Source organism: Hypanus sabinus, chromosome 14, assembly GCF_030144855.1.
Source record: "Hypanus sabinus isolate sHypSab1 chromosome 14, sHypSab1.hap1, whole genome shotgun sequence".
In the NCBI taxonomy this organism is placed as follows: Eukaryota; Metazoa; Chordata; class Chondrichthyes; order Myliobatiformes; family Dasyatidae; genus Hypanus; species Hypanus sabinus.
In genome coordinates, this window is record NC_082719.1 from 52551630 (window position 1) to 52567899 (window position 16270).

Below are 16270 nucleotides of genomic sequence, written 5' to 3' on the forward strand. Positions count from 1 at the left end.
TGAATGGCCTGTACTGTTCTATCTCAGAAAGAAATTGTGGAGGGAGACAAAATGAAAGAGGAATCAAAGGGAACACAAGGGTCAACACATACGGAAAGGGATGGAAGAATGGGAGGAGAGTTTGTACAGAGGAGTTTTGGAGAAATGTAGGGAAAGAGGAAGGAAAGGAAGTTAACATTGGCCAGAAGGGACGGGGAAGTCCAGAAGAAGAGGACGAGGGGAAAGCATAGATCGGAATAGGCAGGTGGAGGGGAAGGTGTGGATAAGCAGGAGGAGAACGATTAGGAAAGGGATCGGAATAGAATAAACAAGGAGGTGTGATAGAGTAGAAACTGCTCCATTACTGTGTCAGCCATTCCAGGACTGTAAGCTTAAAACTGTGAAGGTAAGCCCAATGTAGCTGGACTGTGTCAGTAGAATGAAATTAGTTAATGTTGTGACTTTGCAACCACACATGGAGTAAATAACTGTCGGTGCAGTTCATGATATTTTGTGACATTCAGTTCTAACTTGTCACCAACTTGTTATGTCTGTGCATGAGAGAGAGAGAGAGAGAGAGAGAGAGACAAACAGACATACATACATGCGCAGACAATCGATCAACACATAGTCAAAAGGAAATTTAAAGATGTTGGAAATTCAAGCAACACACACAAGATGCTGGAGGAACTCAGCAGGCCAGGAAGCATCTATGGGAAAAAGTACAGCTGATGTTTCGGGCTGAAATCCTTTGGCGGATTGACCAATACATAGTGCTGGGAGGGGGAGGGGTCATTGCTCTAAAAGAAAGAGATACGTACATTACAGTAAGGTGAGAGTTAGTGGAAGTTTCAAAAGACAATGATATAATTGCAAGAATTTATCTCCTTCCCCTATTGGTGCCAGAAGCACATCTGAAATATAATTTAAAAAATTCAAAAGATGCCAGATAAAACGTAATTCATGGCATGCAAAATAATTGAATTAATTCATAATTCATGAAATTCAAAATTTATGAAATAATTCATGAATAATTTAACAAATTAATAAGATGTTTCAAAAAAAAGGAATACCCTTTTTTATGGAAATAAGAATATGATGGACAAGGTAGCTTAAATAGAAACTATTGGTGGAGATAAGTAGCTGCAATGTTACCATTGCCAGATTGATTTTCTGGGTTGCAAGTTGATGAAACTGGAGAGATGGGGCTGGAAGCAAATGGAGAAACATAAGCCCAACTTTCTCAAAGGCTACTGAGTCTTAATTTCATTGCAAGCCTCTTCTCCCTATGCCAACTTCCACAGCAGGTAGTCAACTTCCATTCTAGCAGGAACTATTACAGAGTAATCAGTAGTTCCAGATTTGGCAGCCCACCATTGCTAATAGGAATAAGTGAGCGGGTGTCCAGTCCTTGGCATTGTAATGGAATTGTGTGCCATATATGATTTTGTTCAATTAAATTGGCAAGTATTTCTGCTGTTCCTGGTTGACAAGCCGTGTCTTTCCAAAGCTTCTGAGAAACCTAGCCTGCCAGCTTCAGTGAAACATATAAATTGCCGACCTGCCTATTAGAAATGGTTGCCTGTCACTGTCTAATTTCAGGTTTTATCCTCATCGTTGGTTGAGTGAAGGAGGTCTGAAAATAATTACGTGGAAGCATAAGAGACTGCAGGTGCTGGAATCTAGAGAGAAAGGCAAACTTTTGGAGGAACTCAGCAGATTAAGCAGCATTTGCAGAGGCAAAAGGGTGGTCAAGGTTCTTGGCTAACACCCTGCATCAGGATTGAGAATACAGAGGGAAGATAGGAGGCGTGAAACAGGAGCTGGTAGGGGATAGGTTGAACCAGGAGGAGGAGAAAATCATGGGAAGATGAAGCCAGGTGGGGAAAAATGAGTGAGCAGAGAGCAAGGCACAGCACAGTCTGTTGAACAAGTTTTAGGGATTTCTTACTCAGTAAAACAGAAAAAAAGTTAACCAATAGCTAAATGGAAAATTGATACGGCATACTGCAAATAGATTAAAGGTACGTTGTATAGATATAATTAATTCTTTTCATTGAATATAGAAACCATGTTTTAGCAGCAGAATGTTTTCATCATTTGCAATTGCATCCCAGACACAATATTACATTTCAACATTTCTACTTTAAACCAATTGCACTGAAATTGCAAGTGATTTTGATAGGAGGCAGCAATGAGTTTTGCTTCATACAATGCGTGTTGGCAGTACAGAGCTCAATGGATTGCTTGGGCTTTACAACAGCATAATGCTTCTTTCCTATCGTCCAGCACATATTTTATTCTAAACGATTATCACAGCTACTTTAGATTTGGCCTGAAAATGAACAAACAGATACAAATTCAGTCTTGGATCACAATTACATGAAGGAAACCCAGGACCCTGAGCATTTCTGTATGCGAGAGAGACTCCAGACCAAAAGACAAGCCCACTGCAGTCATTGTGCAGATGTTATAAATAGTATATCAGTTAATCTTTGATTTCTTAAAAACTGAACTGTATTCTCAAAATTTGTTCAAACATTTTGAAATTCCAAAGAATATGAACAAAGATCAAAGTGAATCTTAATTAAAATGCATTAAAAGGCAAGTGACATTTGAATTGTTGCATACAAGTCAAACTATTATCTCCTATATTTATAGAATTTTTAAAGAAACGCAAAACATTTTGGCAACTTTAGTAACAGAAAGGTACAATGGCACCAGTAGTCTTGTCATTCTGCTGTTGCAGGTCTGATGTGACTAAGTTAGGTTTGGCTGCATTTGAAGTATTGTGTACAGTTGCATTTGCTGCATTACAGGAAGGACATGGAGGCTCTTGTGAGAGTACAGAAGAGCTTCATCAGAATGCAACTTACATTAGGGAGTACTAGCTATAAGCAGAGGATGGAGAAACTAGGGTTGTTTGCTCTGGAGTGTGAGAGGCTGAGGGGAGACCTGACAGACGTTTATAAAATTATGACAGGAATTGATGGAGTAGACAGAATCTTTTTCTCAAATATTAGAGGAGGGAAATTAAAAGGTGATGTGCAGGGCATGTGTAATTTTGTTACACAGAGTATGGTAGGTGCCTGGAACATTCTGTCAGGGAGGTGCTGGAAGCAGACATTTAGAGGCATTTACAAAGGCACATGAATCTGCAGGGAAAGGGAGGGATATGTATTATGTACAGATGGGATTAGTTTAATTTGGCATCATGGTCAACATGGACGTCATTGGCCGAAGGGGTTATCACTGTGCAGTACTGATCTATCTCTATGCAAGAAAGAGGTACCAAGCTCTGGAAGAAAGTAAGAAAAAACATTCAAGTATGTATAAATAGGTTTCTCATGAAAAATTTTATTTTATTTTATTGATTAACCATGACAAAAGGGGAAATGATATTAAAATTACATTCCTGTATCTTATCAGTTTGTCTCCCCTACTTCTTTTTGCCAAAATGTCACCATTATGTACTTCATCTTTATTACTAACAATATTCTCCCCTTTTTCTTTGAAACTGAACAATTCAGTTTGATCAATCTCACCTCTGAGTGTGGCAACGTTACCTATTGCTGCATTTTCTTCATGAGGTTGGTGGGTGCTAGCAGTGGGCTAGGGATTATAGAGAGTACTTGGAATTGCTGCATATTTCAGAATGCCTGAGAGCTCCTAGTCACGCACAACTGAAGTGCCTTTAATAGCAGTCAATAGCTCTAAGCCAAAAACAGACCATCTGTTTAACATCCAGATACAGTCAAACACTTGAAAACTGAAATACATTTGGAATGAGGCCAAGACTTTTGTTGAAGAATAATAACAAACATCACTGATAGTTCCATGTCTGCTCTGCTTGGTACTATATTGTAATTTAATTACAATTGTCAGTATTTTTTTACTACTTGAGCTAGAGCTTTTAAAAAAGTGTCCTTTCTGTAAATGGTTCAAGAAAGTATGTTGTACAATACATTTAAAAATGTGCAATACTGAACTTATCAAGTGGAGCTCAATACATTTAATGATGTGCATTAATTTTATATTTTATTGGGCAATATTTCAAAATATGATATGTTAATCACCACATTCTCTTTGAAATGCATTGAAGGATAACAGTGATATGCTGATAACAGATACGCATTATATCAGGACAGGATGGAGGACATAAAGTAAGATGATGAGTTTGGGGGTAGGGGTGTGTAGTGATGCTGTAAGAGATAGTAAAGTGCAAGGGGAAGACAGGGACTGTGAGCATGAAATTGCTATTTTTTGTGCAGATGACATCAAGAATTTGCATGATATTCATAGAGCCTTTATTACAAGAAAGCTTTAAATCCTAAAGGCACAGAATTGTATTTATGGGAATCGTTTTACATTATCAATGTCCTACAACCAAATGGATCACATCCATTCTTTGATTTATGAAAGGAATGTGTTCCTCCAGCTGAAGCTTTGAAAATGATAAAAGCTGGGGGAAATGCATCATGGAAGTTTCTATGCAGTGTAGTCCCATGTACAAAGTGTAGTATACTTCTCAGTTTAGCAAAACATTGATTCATAAACTGAAGACAAGACTCAGTGATGTTCTAGTGAAAATTTGTAAATTATACTTTTGGGATGCAGTCACTGTTGTTACACTGGCTCCAGCTACTTTACTGGATGCATTCATGTGAACATAATTTGCCCACTGTAAAGATTAAAGTTTAGCTTTGTTTATCACACGTGCATGAAAACAATTAAACATACAGGGAATTGCATGGTTTGTGTTGATGATGTGCTGGAGGCAGCCCACAAGTGTGGCCACACTTCTGGCACCAATATAGCATGCCCTCCACTTACTAACCCTAACTCATACATTTTTGGAATGTGGAGGAAACCAGAGCACCCACTGGAAACCCATGCAGTCACAAGGAGAACATACAAACTCCTTATGGACAGCAGCGGGAATTACAGCCGGAGCTGTAAAGCATTACGTTTATTGCTGCCACATGTGTATTGCATAGAAATGCAGAAAAGATGGATTTACCAGTAAAGTTATGTCAAAGGGCACTCTTTAACTATACTTAACCACTGCCTACTTAAGAATGAAATACTATTAGAAAGGTCAAGAAAATTGTCTTGAGTACTTGTTCCACAAGTTGGATAATTTGGTGTGCTTAGACAAAGTAACCATTGTTTTCCTGATTCCATGAAGTTGGCAAATTCACAATTGTCCTGACAGTATAAATTAGCTTTTAAAAACCCACCACTATTTATGTAGGGACCACTACTTCCATTCCTTTTACAGAAGAAAGACCAAACTCCAACAAATACCATTAATTCCTTGGTGTGCTGATTACTTAAGGAATGAAACTACTTGTATATTGTTGAAACTGATAAGCATATCCACATGATACTAGAGCTTTGTATTATTCAAAAACTTCCAATGTGGCTGTTTATAATAACTGAAAAGTTGTGTTTATTCTTTGCCTTAATGGGATGTGAAGCCATGTACAAATACACCTGTTTCCATTCAATTGAAATTTCAGCATGAGACTTTAAAATGAACATTAATGGATGGATTGATGAAGATTATTAATTATTTGATTAACATTATTGAGGGATTACTTCACTTCAAATAATGGGTAGCTCATTGGAAAATGCTGCATCACTTGAGAACAGCATGATCCCACATGCAGCATCTGATCAAATACAAACAATCTGCTGGAGAACCTCCGTGGATTGAGTAGCATCTGCTGGAGGGAAGGAATTATTAACATTATAGGTGGAAACCCTGCAGCAGGATTGAGAGTAGGTGATCATGTATAAAAGACAATTAGTGGGGGCGGGGTTGGGCTGAGGTGATTGGTAGACTGAGAAGGGCTAAAAGATAATGGTTGGAGTTGGGAGGCAGTGTCAGGTAGATTACAGATGGAGACAGATGAGGAGAAAACAAAAATATGAAAGGCACATGGAACAAGCTGGAAAAGAGGAGGGTAAAGGCAGGAGACATCAGGGATGATTGTCGAAGGAAAACATTGCCTTGGATATCTCTGCTGCTGTTATTCAAACAGTGCAGTATGGTCTTTTACATTCAACTAAGCGAAAAATTAATCCCAAATTTAATGTTTCACTGCATGCGATCTCTGGCTATCAAGCCTTCAGCCATAGGAGGCAGTTTCATTTTGTTTACCATTCAAACACTTCATTTAATAATCCCTATCCAATCTGTTCAATCTTCTCTGCCCTACAGAAAACAATCACTGCTTCTCAAAGTATGTTCAATTCACCATAATCTCTCATCTACAGAACCATTCTATTAAATCTTTATCTGAACTCCTTTAAAAGCCTCTTAATCTTACTAAAATGTGGTGCCTAGAATTGGAGCAGTTTTAGATACAGTACAAAGGATTTTGCCAGAATGTTAATAGGGTTGAGTTAGCAGAAAGTCACAATATGAGATCCACAATCAACATGCATTTATTAAAGAAAAATAAGGTTCAGCAAATAGATTTGAGTTTTTGAGGATGTAACTAAATTAGAACCAGTGGAAGAGATTCTCCAAAAGCCTTCAGTAAGGTGCCATGTAAGAGAATATCACACAAGATTAGAGCTCAGAGGATATTAGTACAGATTGAGGATTAGTTAATGGACAGAAAGCAGTAGGGATAAATAGGTCACTTTCCAGTTGGTATGTTGTAATTACAGCAAGGATCAGTGCTTGGACTAGTGCTACTTTACATATTATATTAATGATTTAGATGAAGAAACTGAATGCTTTGTAACCTAGCTTCCTGGTAATATAAAACTTAAGTGGGAAATTAAGCTGCAAATGATGGTGATAAAAGTGTTAAAAGTTTCATTCTGCACTTCTTTTTGCCTTGATGTTGAAATGGATCAACAAACATGTATGTAATTAAATTTAATTCCATAGCCTTACCTGATGGGTATTGCCACCGGGAATGTGTAAAGTCTTGAACTGTTTCATGTGTGCCCGTGCCCTTGCTATGCCCCGTAGTGTCTCAAATACTTGCTCCACAACATCAGCGGCTATGTCAGATGTTAATTCAGATGATGAAGAACAACCTGAAATAAATATATAAATATACTTAATTTAGGGACATTTCTTGTCCAGCTCTATAACACACACTCTTATTTCACTGTTCACAGAATGCCTGCTATGACATTATAGAAGTCATGCATTTGCTTCAGCTTGTAGTGATTGTTATGATGTTGATCCACAAAGGATGGAAAGGCTCTGAATTAACCACTGGTCACTGTTTAGTTGATGAATTTCATTTAGGATGACAACTTTCCCAATTCAGTACAAATCACTTTGGCCTGGAATAGAAACAGAAATGGAATGTGGGGAATTCAGGAAGTTTATTATCCTCATTGCCACTAATTCTTCTAAAAATACCAGCAGAACTGCTGCAGTACTTTTGTAGCAATTGAACACTGTCATGATTTTCAATAGCCTAGCTTTTAAAAAGGCTAAAATTGACTGGCTTTTCTGTTCTGATTCACTCTCCAGACATGCTGCTACCTGTGCCTGACCACAAGCTCTGTGTTAATTCCTAAAGCAAACATAATTAAACTTTAGGGTATAATGTAGATCACATGGGGTAAATTGCACTTTATTTTCTTTCAGAGGAACATCCTTTAATCAATAAATATGTTGAGAGTTATCCTTATGCCATCTCTCAGCGATGGTGCCAAGACAGCAAATGAGTAGTGCAAAGTTCTTGCAGTTTTCATTATGTTCAGTAATTATCAAGTAACGATCTAATATTTATCATCATAGTCTTAAACTTTGCTTAAATAATCATAATTAAGCACAACAAAGAGTAGGGATTAACAGGTTCTTTTCAGAATGGCAGGCAGTGACCAGTGCGGTACCACAAGGCTCGGTGCTGGGACTGCAGCTATTTACAATATACATTAATGATTTAGATGAAGGGATTAAAAGTCATTAGCAAATTTGCAGATGACACAAAACTGGGTGGCAGTGTGAAATCTGAGGAGGATGTTATGAGAGTGCAGGGTGACTTGGACAGGTTGGGTGAGTGGGCAGATGCAGATTAATGTGGATAAATATGAGGTTATCCACTTTGGTGACAAGAACAGGAAGGCAGATTACTATCTGAATGGTATTAAGTTAGGAAAAGGGGAAGTACAATGAGATCTAGGTGTCCTTGTTCATCAGTCACTGAAAGTAAGTATGCAGGTACAGCAGGCAGTGAAGAAAGCTAATGGCACATTGGCCTTCATAACAAGTGGAGTTAAGTATGGGAGCAAAGAGGTCCTTCTGCAGTTGTACAGGGCCCTGGTGAGACCACACCTGGAGTATTGTGTTCAGTTTTGGTCTCCAAATTTGAGGAAGGACATTCTTGCTATTGAGGGAGTGCAGTGTAGGTTCATGAGGTTGATTCCCGGGATGGCGGGACTGTCATATGTTGAAAGATTGGAGCGACTGGGTTTGTATACACTGGAATTTAGGATGAGAGGGGATCTGATTGAAACGTATAAGATTATTAAGGGATTGGACGCACTAGAGGCAGGAAACATATTCCCGATGTTGGGGGAGTCCAGAACCAGAGGGCACAGTTTAAGAATAAGGGGTAGTCCATTTAGAACGGAGTTCAGGAAAAACTTTTTCACCCAGAGAGTTGTGGATCTATGGAATGCTCTGCCTCAGAAGGCAGTGGAGGCCAATTCTCTAGATGCTTTCAAGAAAGAGTTAGATAGAGCTCTTAAAGATAGCGGAGTCAAGGGATATGGGGAGAAGGCAGGAATGGGGTACTGATTGTGGATGATCAACCATGATCACATTAAATGGCGGTGCTGGCTCAAAGGGCCGAATGGCCTACTCCTGCACCTATTGTCTATTGTCTATAATTTCAAATATACTCAATCACTTTCATAAATCAAGTAACTGCTCCAAACAAAGCTTCCTTTCAGTAAGCAAACAATGTTTGTATGTACTCTTTTTAAGATGGGGAATAGTGAAGTGATAGGTAACTTAGACCCTGGGATAAGGGTTGTGAAAATGTATAAAGGATTCCGGCACGATTGCTACTGAAATGTTGTATATTTATTATGATGATTAGGGTTTGCCTCACTCCTTTAAGAGATGGAAGAAGCAGGGCAGTGCAGCTTGGGGAGGTTCTAACAAAGCAGTGGGTTGCCAAGTGCCTTCTTTATTGTAAGCTTCCAGGGTAGTGTTAGTGAGAATCACAGAATATACACATAGCCAGGTCAAAAACTACAGAAACAAGAGGAAATCTGCAGATCTTATTCTACAATACCCCTGTCAAGAATGCTTCATTTATGAATTAGATTTCTAGTTAAAACTCAAAAAGTGCCAGCAATTGACTGAGACGATAAAGTCATAAGATAGCATTATCTTATCTTGAAAATAGAGACCGTTTTGACAATTATAAGCCAAGAATGGAATGGAGATCATACTTCCATGACATTCTTTGCCGCCTTCAGATTTGATCATTTGAAGGCACTCCTATTTGGCCTTGTATTCTCTCTATTCATCCACCTTGCTTATATCTAACATGCATTGCATTTTCCAGACATTATTCACAACTCCCTATAATGATTTGTAAAATTTACTTTGTCTCACCCACTTCTACTTCTTTGATCTCCTGCAGTGTTTTACTCACTTGTGAGCTCTGACATCTTGGGCATTTCCTACTTCCTTCATTTTTATCAAATGAAACTGCACCTTTTGCTAGCTAAATTTTAAATGTTGTACCCTTTCCTAGACCTCTCTATCTCCAATTCCGCATCATCACTCAAAGTTTATTTAAACCAATCCTTTGTCTGAGATCTTTGTCATTGTTGTTAATATCTCCTGCTCTAACTCAGTGTTTGATTACGTTACAGTAAGTTGCTTCAGGATATCTCACTAACTTCTCTATTCCTCAGTTATACATATTAATGCTCATAGCTTGATGAACATAAACATACAGTACCTAATAGCAAAGTTGTCAACCGAGATGTTCAAGTTGATTGAAAATTAATATATTAAGAATCCCCTAAATGGTGTGAAGATTATGTTCTTTATTAAAGAAAAACAACATCTGGTTGCAGTTTCTAAGAGAACGTTAAAACAAAACATCAAAATTGTCCATTTTTTCTATAGCCCCTCAGAATGCATAAATAATGGTTCAGTTAATCTAGAAAAGTTCCAAATCAAGTTTTAAACTAGGTAGAAATAGTTGATTTATCTTGCTATGTTTTTCAATTCACTGCTCTCAAAAATGTTGCAAGTCAAGCCAAGCTGCAATTTAATTTTTCTGCCGCAGGGTTAATTTTTTTCTCCAACATTTATAATCCATTCATTTGTTCATTCAGATTAATAAATAATTGGCAGGCTTTGAAGAACTGTAACGTTTTTCATTCAAATTAATTAAGCTGTTTACACAATGGTTTTGGTTTTCAACATGTGCATCTGCAGGCATTTTCAGTCTCCACATAAAAGGAGAAGAAATACCCACGTGGACCTTTCATCAATGCAAGATAAAATTAACTATGTACAGTATATAATTATATATCAAAGATAATAAATGCTTTATGTTATGTTTATATATAAAACATAGTACATCACAAAGAAGTCCAACTTTGTTTGAGATGCAATTTTTTAATATATTAGGCACTGCTAACATCCAAACTAAAATTAATGTGTTGTAAACAGTCAAATTCCAAGAACAATTAAAAATGCTTGATCTTAACCTTTACTGATTTAATAAGCAAACCTTGTAGCCTTAAGGAAACAACTTCTCCTTTGCAAAGAACTCTACCTCACTTTTTTTAAATATACAGTATTTCTGTTTATGCACATTTTAAAAATCTGTTCAATATATTTAATTGATTTACTTGCTTATTTATTATGTTTCATTTTATTTATTATTATTACTTTTTTCTCTCTCTGCTAGATTATGTATTGCATTGAACTGCTGCTGCTAAGTTAAAAAAATCTCATGTCACATGCCAGTGATAATAAATTTGATTCTGCTTCTGAATATATAATGCAAAGCAAGTAAAACTCTTTATTAACCTATAGTAAATCTGTATTACTATATAGTAATCTAAAATTATACTGTTTTATCATTGGAAACATCACAGATTTGTTTTGCATAAATGTTGAATGGAGAACGTGTTAATCAGATATTGTTGAACACATTAAGATCAGAATCAGCTTTATTGTCACTGACATTAGTCGTGAAATTTGTTGTTTTGTGACCGCAGTATAGGCATTACAAATTAGTATAAGTTACAATAATAAAGAAATAAGCAAGCTAGCTCAGCTATGATCTTATTAAATGGTGGAACAGTCTCAACTGCCCAGGTGACCTACTCTTGTTCCTATTTCTATTGTTCTTATAAATATTGCAAAGTATTAATTGATGGAAAAGGGGAAGAAGCTGTTTCTAAAATGTTGAGTGTGGAACTTTGGACTCCTGTACCTCCTCCCTAATGGTAGTAATAAGAAGGCGTGGCCTGTATGGTAAGGATCCTTAATGATGGGTGTTGCCTCCTTGAGGTCTTGCGTTTGGAAGATGACCTCCATGGTGGGAGGCTTGTGTTCATGATGGAGCTTAGGGGAGTCTACAACCCTATGAAGCCTCTTTTGATCCTGTACATTTCCACCTCCATGCGAGACAGTAATGTAACCAATCAGAATGCTCTTTGCAGGACCTATCTAGAATTGTGCTTGAGCCTTTGATGTATACAGTACTAAGTTCCTTAGACCTCTAATTTAAGTATAGCTGCTGTATGCTTTTGTTGTGTTTGCATCAATATGCTGGCTCCAGGATAGATCTTCAGTAACTTTCTTACTTGTGCTTAGCTATTTGCAATACAATAAAATGTAGTCCAGTAACATGAACAAGGCACACCAACTATCCCACCCTCATGCCTGTCAGATTTGAAAAAGGTAGAACAAGAATGTGGTAGATTGCAATGTATAACGAGCACTCCTGGAATAGAAAATAATCAGTTTGTAGATTATACTTTGTCCATACCAAACAAAATCAGCATTTTGACCCATGGCATACAAAAAGTCTGATAACAAATAGTCTTTAACAGAAATTAAACTTTCTGGCTTTAAACTTTTAGAGCTTCAGTACATAAATCAGCTTATGACTCAACTTATTATAAGCAAAGGGACAGGAGATCCGAATTATAGAGAAGTATGTTACATTCGAAGTTATGCCTCTCAGATGCAAAATCTGTAAAACATCTCATCTGAGCAGAGCTGATCAGATCAGAGAAACTGAACTAAATACTACATATCAAATGAGGAGTAATACTTTTTTTGTCAATAGTAAAGAACAGAAAGAGAACTAATGAAATTGTTCCCTTTCTGTCCTTTACTATTGACAGAAAAATTGAATTAATCAAATTAAGAGGTTATTTTATTTTCAGACTAAGTTTGAACGACTTGCAAAATAAAAGTTTTAACATAGTGTGATGCTTAAGGGGGGGGGGGGGGGTTGTTGACAAATTGTTTCAGCATTCCTAATGACAAGTGCTACTTATTGCTCTTGTGTTAAACTGCTTTTGTAGGATTATGGTGGGATGCTGAAGTTAATTTTCTGTTACATTTTGGCTTGGGTTATACAGTGAATTGCACATGTGTTTGTGGGTCACACCGGCTGTGTAATAACCACCTCTGACTGAGTGGGTTCATTCTCTGGATCATAGTGGCTGGTCTGTTTTTGTATTTATCACAATAAAACGGTTGCTGAGTTTAACGATCTTCCTTGTCTGTCATTATGGACCAAATGCTCGCCACCATAGTAAAGATGTAAACAAATGTTAGTTCAGAAAAAGATGATGAGAAATGTTACAAAAAATGCTTTGATTTGTCCTGTCCTGTCTGTAAAGCTTCAGTTTAATAGCTTTCTCCAGAGCTGTCATTCAATTAGCTGCATCAAGGACTTGAACAAGACAGCAGACAAGGACAATTGCAATTCATCAATTCACTGTCCAAGCAATTTGTAGGTCTTATACAGTTAACAGCATAATTTCTTGGAGCGTGGGGCACGAGGAAATTTATCTGATTTGCTGCAAGACTGACCATGGATAAGGCATACTAGAAATAGCCTGATTTTAGTCTCAAGTCATTATCCAGCAATAAAGATGACTGATAGTATTCAAAATCAGGACATGAATTATGTGTTACGTGTATGTTTATAGACAATTACAAATTTGTTTCAAGGTACTAAATATCAAAACAAATCATCCACTTTAATGGATATAACTCACATAGTAAATGGCAGAACTTTATTCAGAAATACTTAAGCATCAAAAGAATATTATGTGGACAACCATTTGTTTACTGTAACTGTAAAAAAAACATTGCTTTCCTAATCTTCAATAGATCCAGAAAAAATACCTGTTTTTCATTTGTATAAAGTAGAAAGGCCAAAGATACACTGTAATTAATAATCCATTGATTCTGAAAGGAATGTGTTAGTCAGATGTTAAGTGTCATCTTGTATACAAAATCCTGATTTCCTAGGAGCCTTTAAAAGAAGTAATTTCCTCCCCTCCATCTTCCTCTAAAAGGCTTACTAGATTGTTTCAGTTGTCAGTGTGACTTCAAACCAGATAACCGCTTTGGAACCAAGAACTTTACCAGTTACTCAGATCAATTCCATGAACGAATAAATACAGTTCCACCAAGTTGCAAGAAAATTCTCATTTGGCTTTTGAAGTGGGATTTTTTTTCCTGACTCAATCCAGTGATTTCAGGAGAAATACCCTGCAATCTGGAACAGCTCCATTTATTTCAATGTTTGTAACTATGGGTTGCCACAAAATTAATCTGGAGTCTTAAGGACATTGGGTGGCGTGCAAAGGAACCTGAGTTTTCTTCGGATTATTGTCCATGGATAACACAAAGGTTGGGGGTGTTGTGGATAGTGTGTTGATGACACAAAGATTTGAAGTGTTGTGGATTGTGTGGAGGGCTGCCAGAGGTTACAGCGGGATATTGATAGGATGCAAAACTAGGCTGAGAAGTGGCAGATGGAGTTCAACCCAGATAAGTGTGAGGTGATTCATTTTGGTAGGTCGAATATGATGCGCAGAATATAGTATTAATGGGATCAGTGGGATCTTGGGGTCCAGGTCCACAGGTCACTCAAAGCACACTCAAAGCTGCTGTGCAGGTTGACTCTGTGGTTGAGAAGGCATACGGTGCATTGGCCTTCATCAATCGTGAGACTGAGTTTAAGAGCTGAGAGGTAATGTTGCAGTTATATAGGAGTCTGGTCAGACCCCACTTGGAGTACTGTGCTCAGTTCTGCTGCCTCACTACAGGAAGGACGTGGAAACCATAGAAAGGGTGCAGAGGAGATTTACAAGGATGTTGCCTGGTTTGGGGAGCACTCCTTATGAGAATAGGTTGAGTGAACTTGGGTCTTTTCTCTGTGGAGTGATGGAGGATGAGAGGTGGCCTGATAGAGGTGTACAAGATGATGAGAGGCACTGATCGTGTGGATAGTCAAAGCTTTTCTCCCAGGGCTAAAATGGCTAGCACGAGAGGGCACAGTTTTAAGGTGGTTGGATGTAGGTACAGAGGAGATGTCAGGGGTAAGTTTTATACGCAGAGAGTGGTGAGAGCGTGGAATGGGCTGCCGGTGACAGTGGTGGAGGCAGATATGATAGGGTCTTTTAAAAGACTCCTGGATAGGCACATGGAGCTTAGAAAAATAAAGGGCTATGAGTTACCCTAGTAATTTCTAAGGTAAGGTGGGCACAGCTTTGTGGGCTGAAGGGCCTCTATTGTGCTGTAGGTTTTCTATGTTTCTATGTTTTCCAATTGTTGCTTCACAGACTGGGGTTTTCCTTGTGTTTTTATTACACAAGCAAGATATGTTATGCATATTTATATAGAATGCTGCTTTAGCAAACTGGACCATTAGTAGATCTACAATCAGTTTAAAGTATATTGTCATTTACACTAACCCTACCTTAACTTGCTTCATTCAATCTTTGTATATTGGAAATACCATCTCTATCTCTCTGATAATCAACACTGGCCCACCCCAGGGATATGTGCCCACTGCTCTACTCTCTCTATACCCTCGACTGTGTGGCTAGGCACAGTTTCAAATGCTGTCTATAAACTTGCTAACTTACCAACTATTGTTGGCAGAATTTCTGATGGGGCCGAGAAGGCGTGACATATATCAGCTAATTGAGTGGTGTCACAGCAACAACCTTGCACTCAATATCAGGAAGACCAAAGAACTGATTGCGGACTTCAGAACACACACCAGTCCTCATAAAGGGATTTGGAAACAGTGAGCAACTTCAAGTTCCTAGGTGTCAATGTCTCTGATGATCTGTCCTAGAACCACAGCTACAAAGAAGGCACCACATTGGCTATATTTCATTGTAAGTTTATGGAATTTAGTACGCCACCAAAGATGCTCGCAGATTTCTACAGATGTTTTGTAGAGAGCATTCTAACTGGCTGCATCACCATCAGGTATGGGTGGGGGGTGGATCTGCTGCACAGGATTGAAATAAGCTGCAGTTGTAAACATAGTCAGCTCCTTCATGGCCACTAGCCTCTGTAGTATCCAGGGAAAATTTAAGGAACGATGCTCCAAAAAGGCGGCATCCATCATTAAGGACCCCATCACCCAGGACGTGCCTTGTTCTCATTGGTACCATCAGAAAGGAGGTACGCACTCAATGATTCAGGAATAGCTTCTTCCCCTCAGCCAACTGATTTCTAGATGGACATTGAACCCATGAACAAATATTTCAGTACTTCTTTATTTCTATTTTTGCACTACTTATTTAAAAATTTTAAACATATTTACTCTAATTCATGTTTTTTCTATTATTATGTATTGCATTGTACAGCTGCTTCAAAGACAAGAAATTTTATGACATATGCCAGCAATGTGAAACCAGATTCTGATTCTTCCCATTTTCCATTAATTTCTACCCCCCCCCCCCCAAAAGTCCACCACTCATCTACACACCAGAGACAATTTACTGTGGTCAATTACTTACCAATCTACACAATTTTGACAAGTAGGACAAAACCAGAGACCTTGGAGAGCAACCCAAAAGATCACAGGTAGAGTATGTAAACTTACAAACTTCACCAGAGGTCAGGGTTTAACCTGGGACACTGGGGCACTGTGCATCACTATACCATCTCTTTGTTCATTCATATTATTCAGATTTTCAACACCTGAATTCACTGTATTCTCAGAATCAAGATGGTAGATTACTTTCATGAATCAAAATTAAATGCATCTAGATGGAAAATCAA

The 16270-nt window shown here is 37.9% G+C and overlaps 1 protein-coding gene across 2 annotated transcripts in view; it reads right to left on the reverse strand.

The window, feature by feature from the left end:
* The window catches only part of scfd2 (sec1 family domain containing 2), a 251514-nt gene that overhangs the window by 40555 nt on the left and 194689 nt on the right, over positions 1-16270 (reverse strand). For both annotated transcript variants that reach the window (XM_059989196.1, XM_059989197.1), the window contains exon 6: positions 6893-7038. In XM_059989196.1, the coding sequence (XP_059845179.1) occupies positions 6893-7038 (146 nt within the window). The remainder of the gene's footprint in view (positions 1-6892; positions 7039-16270) is intronic.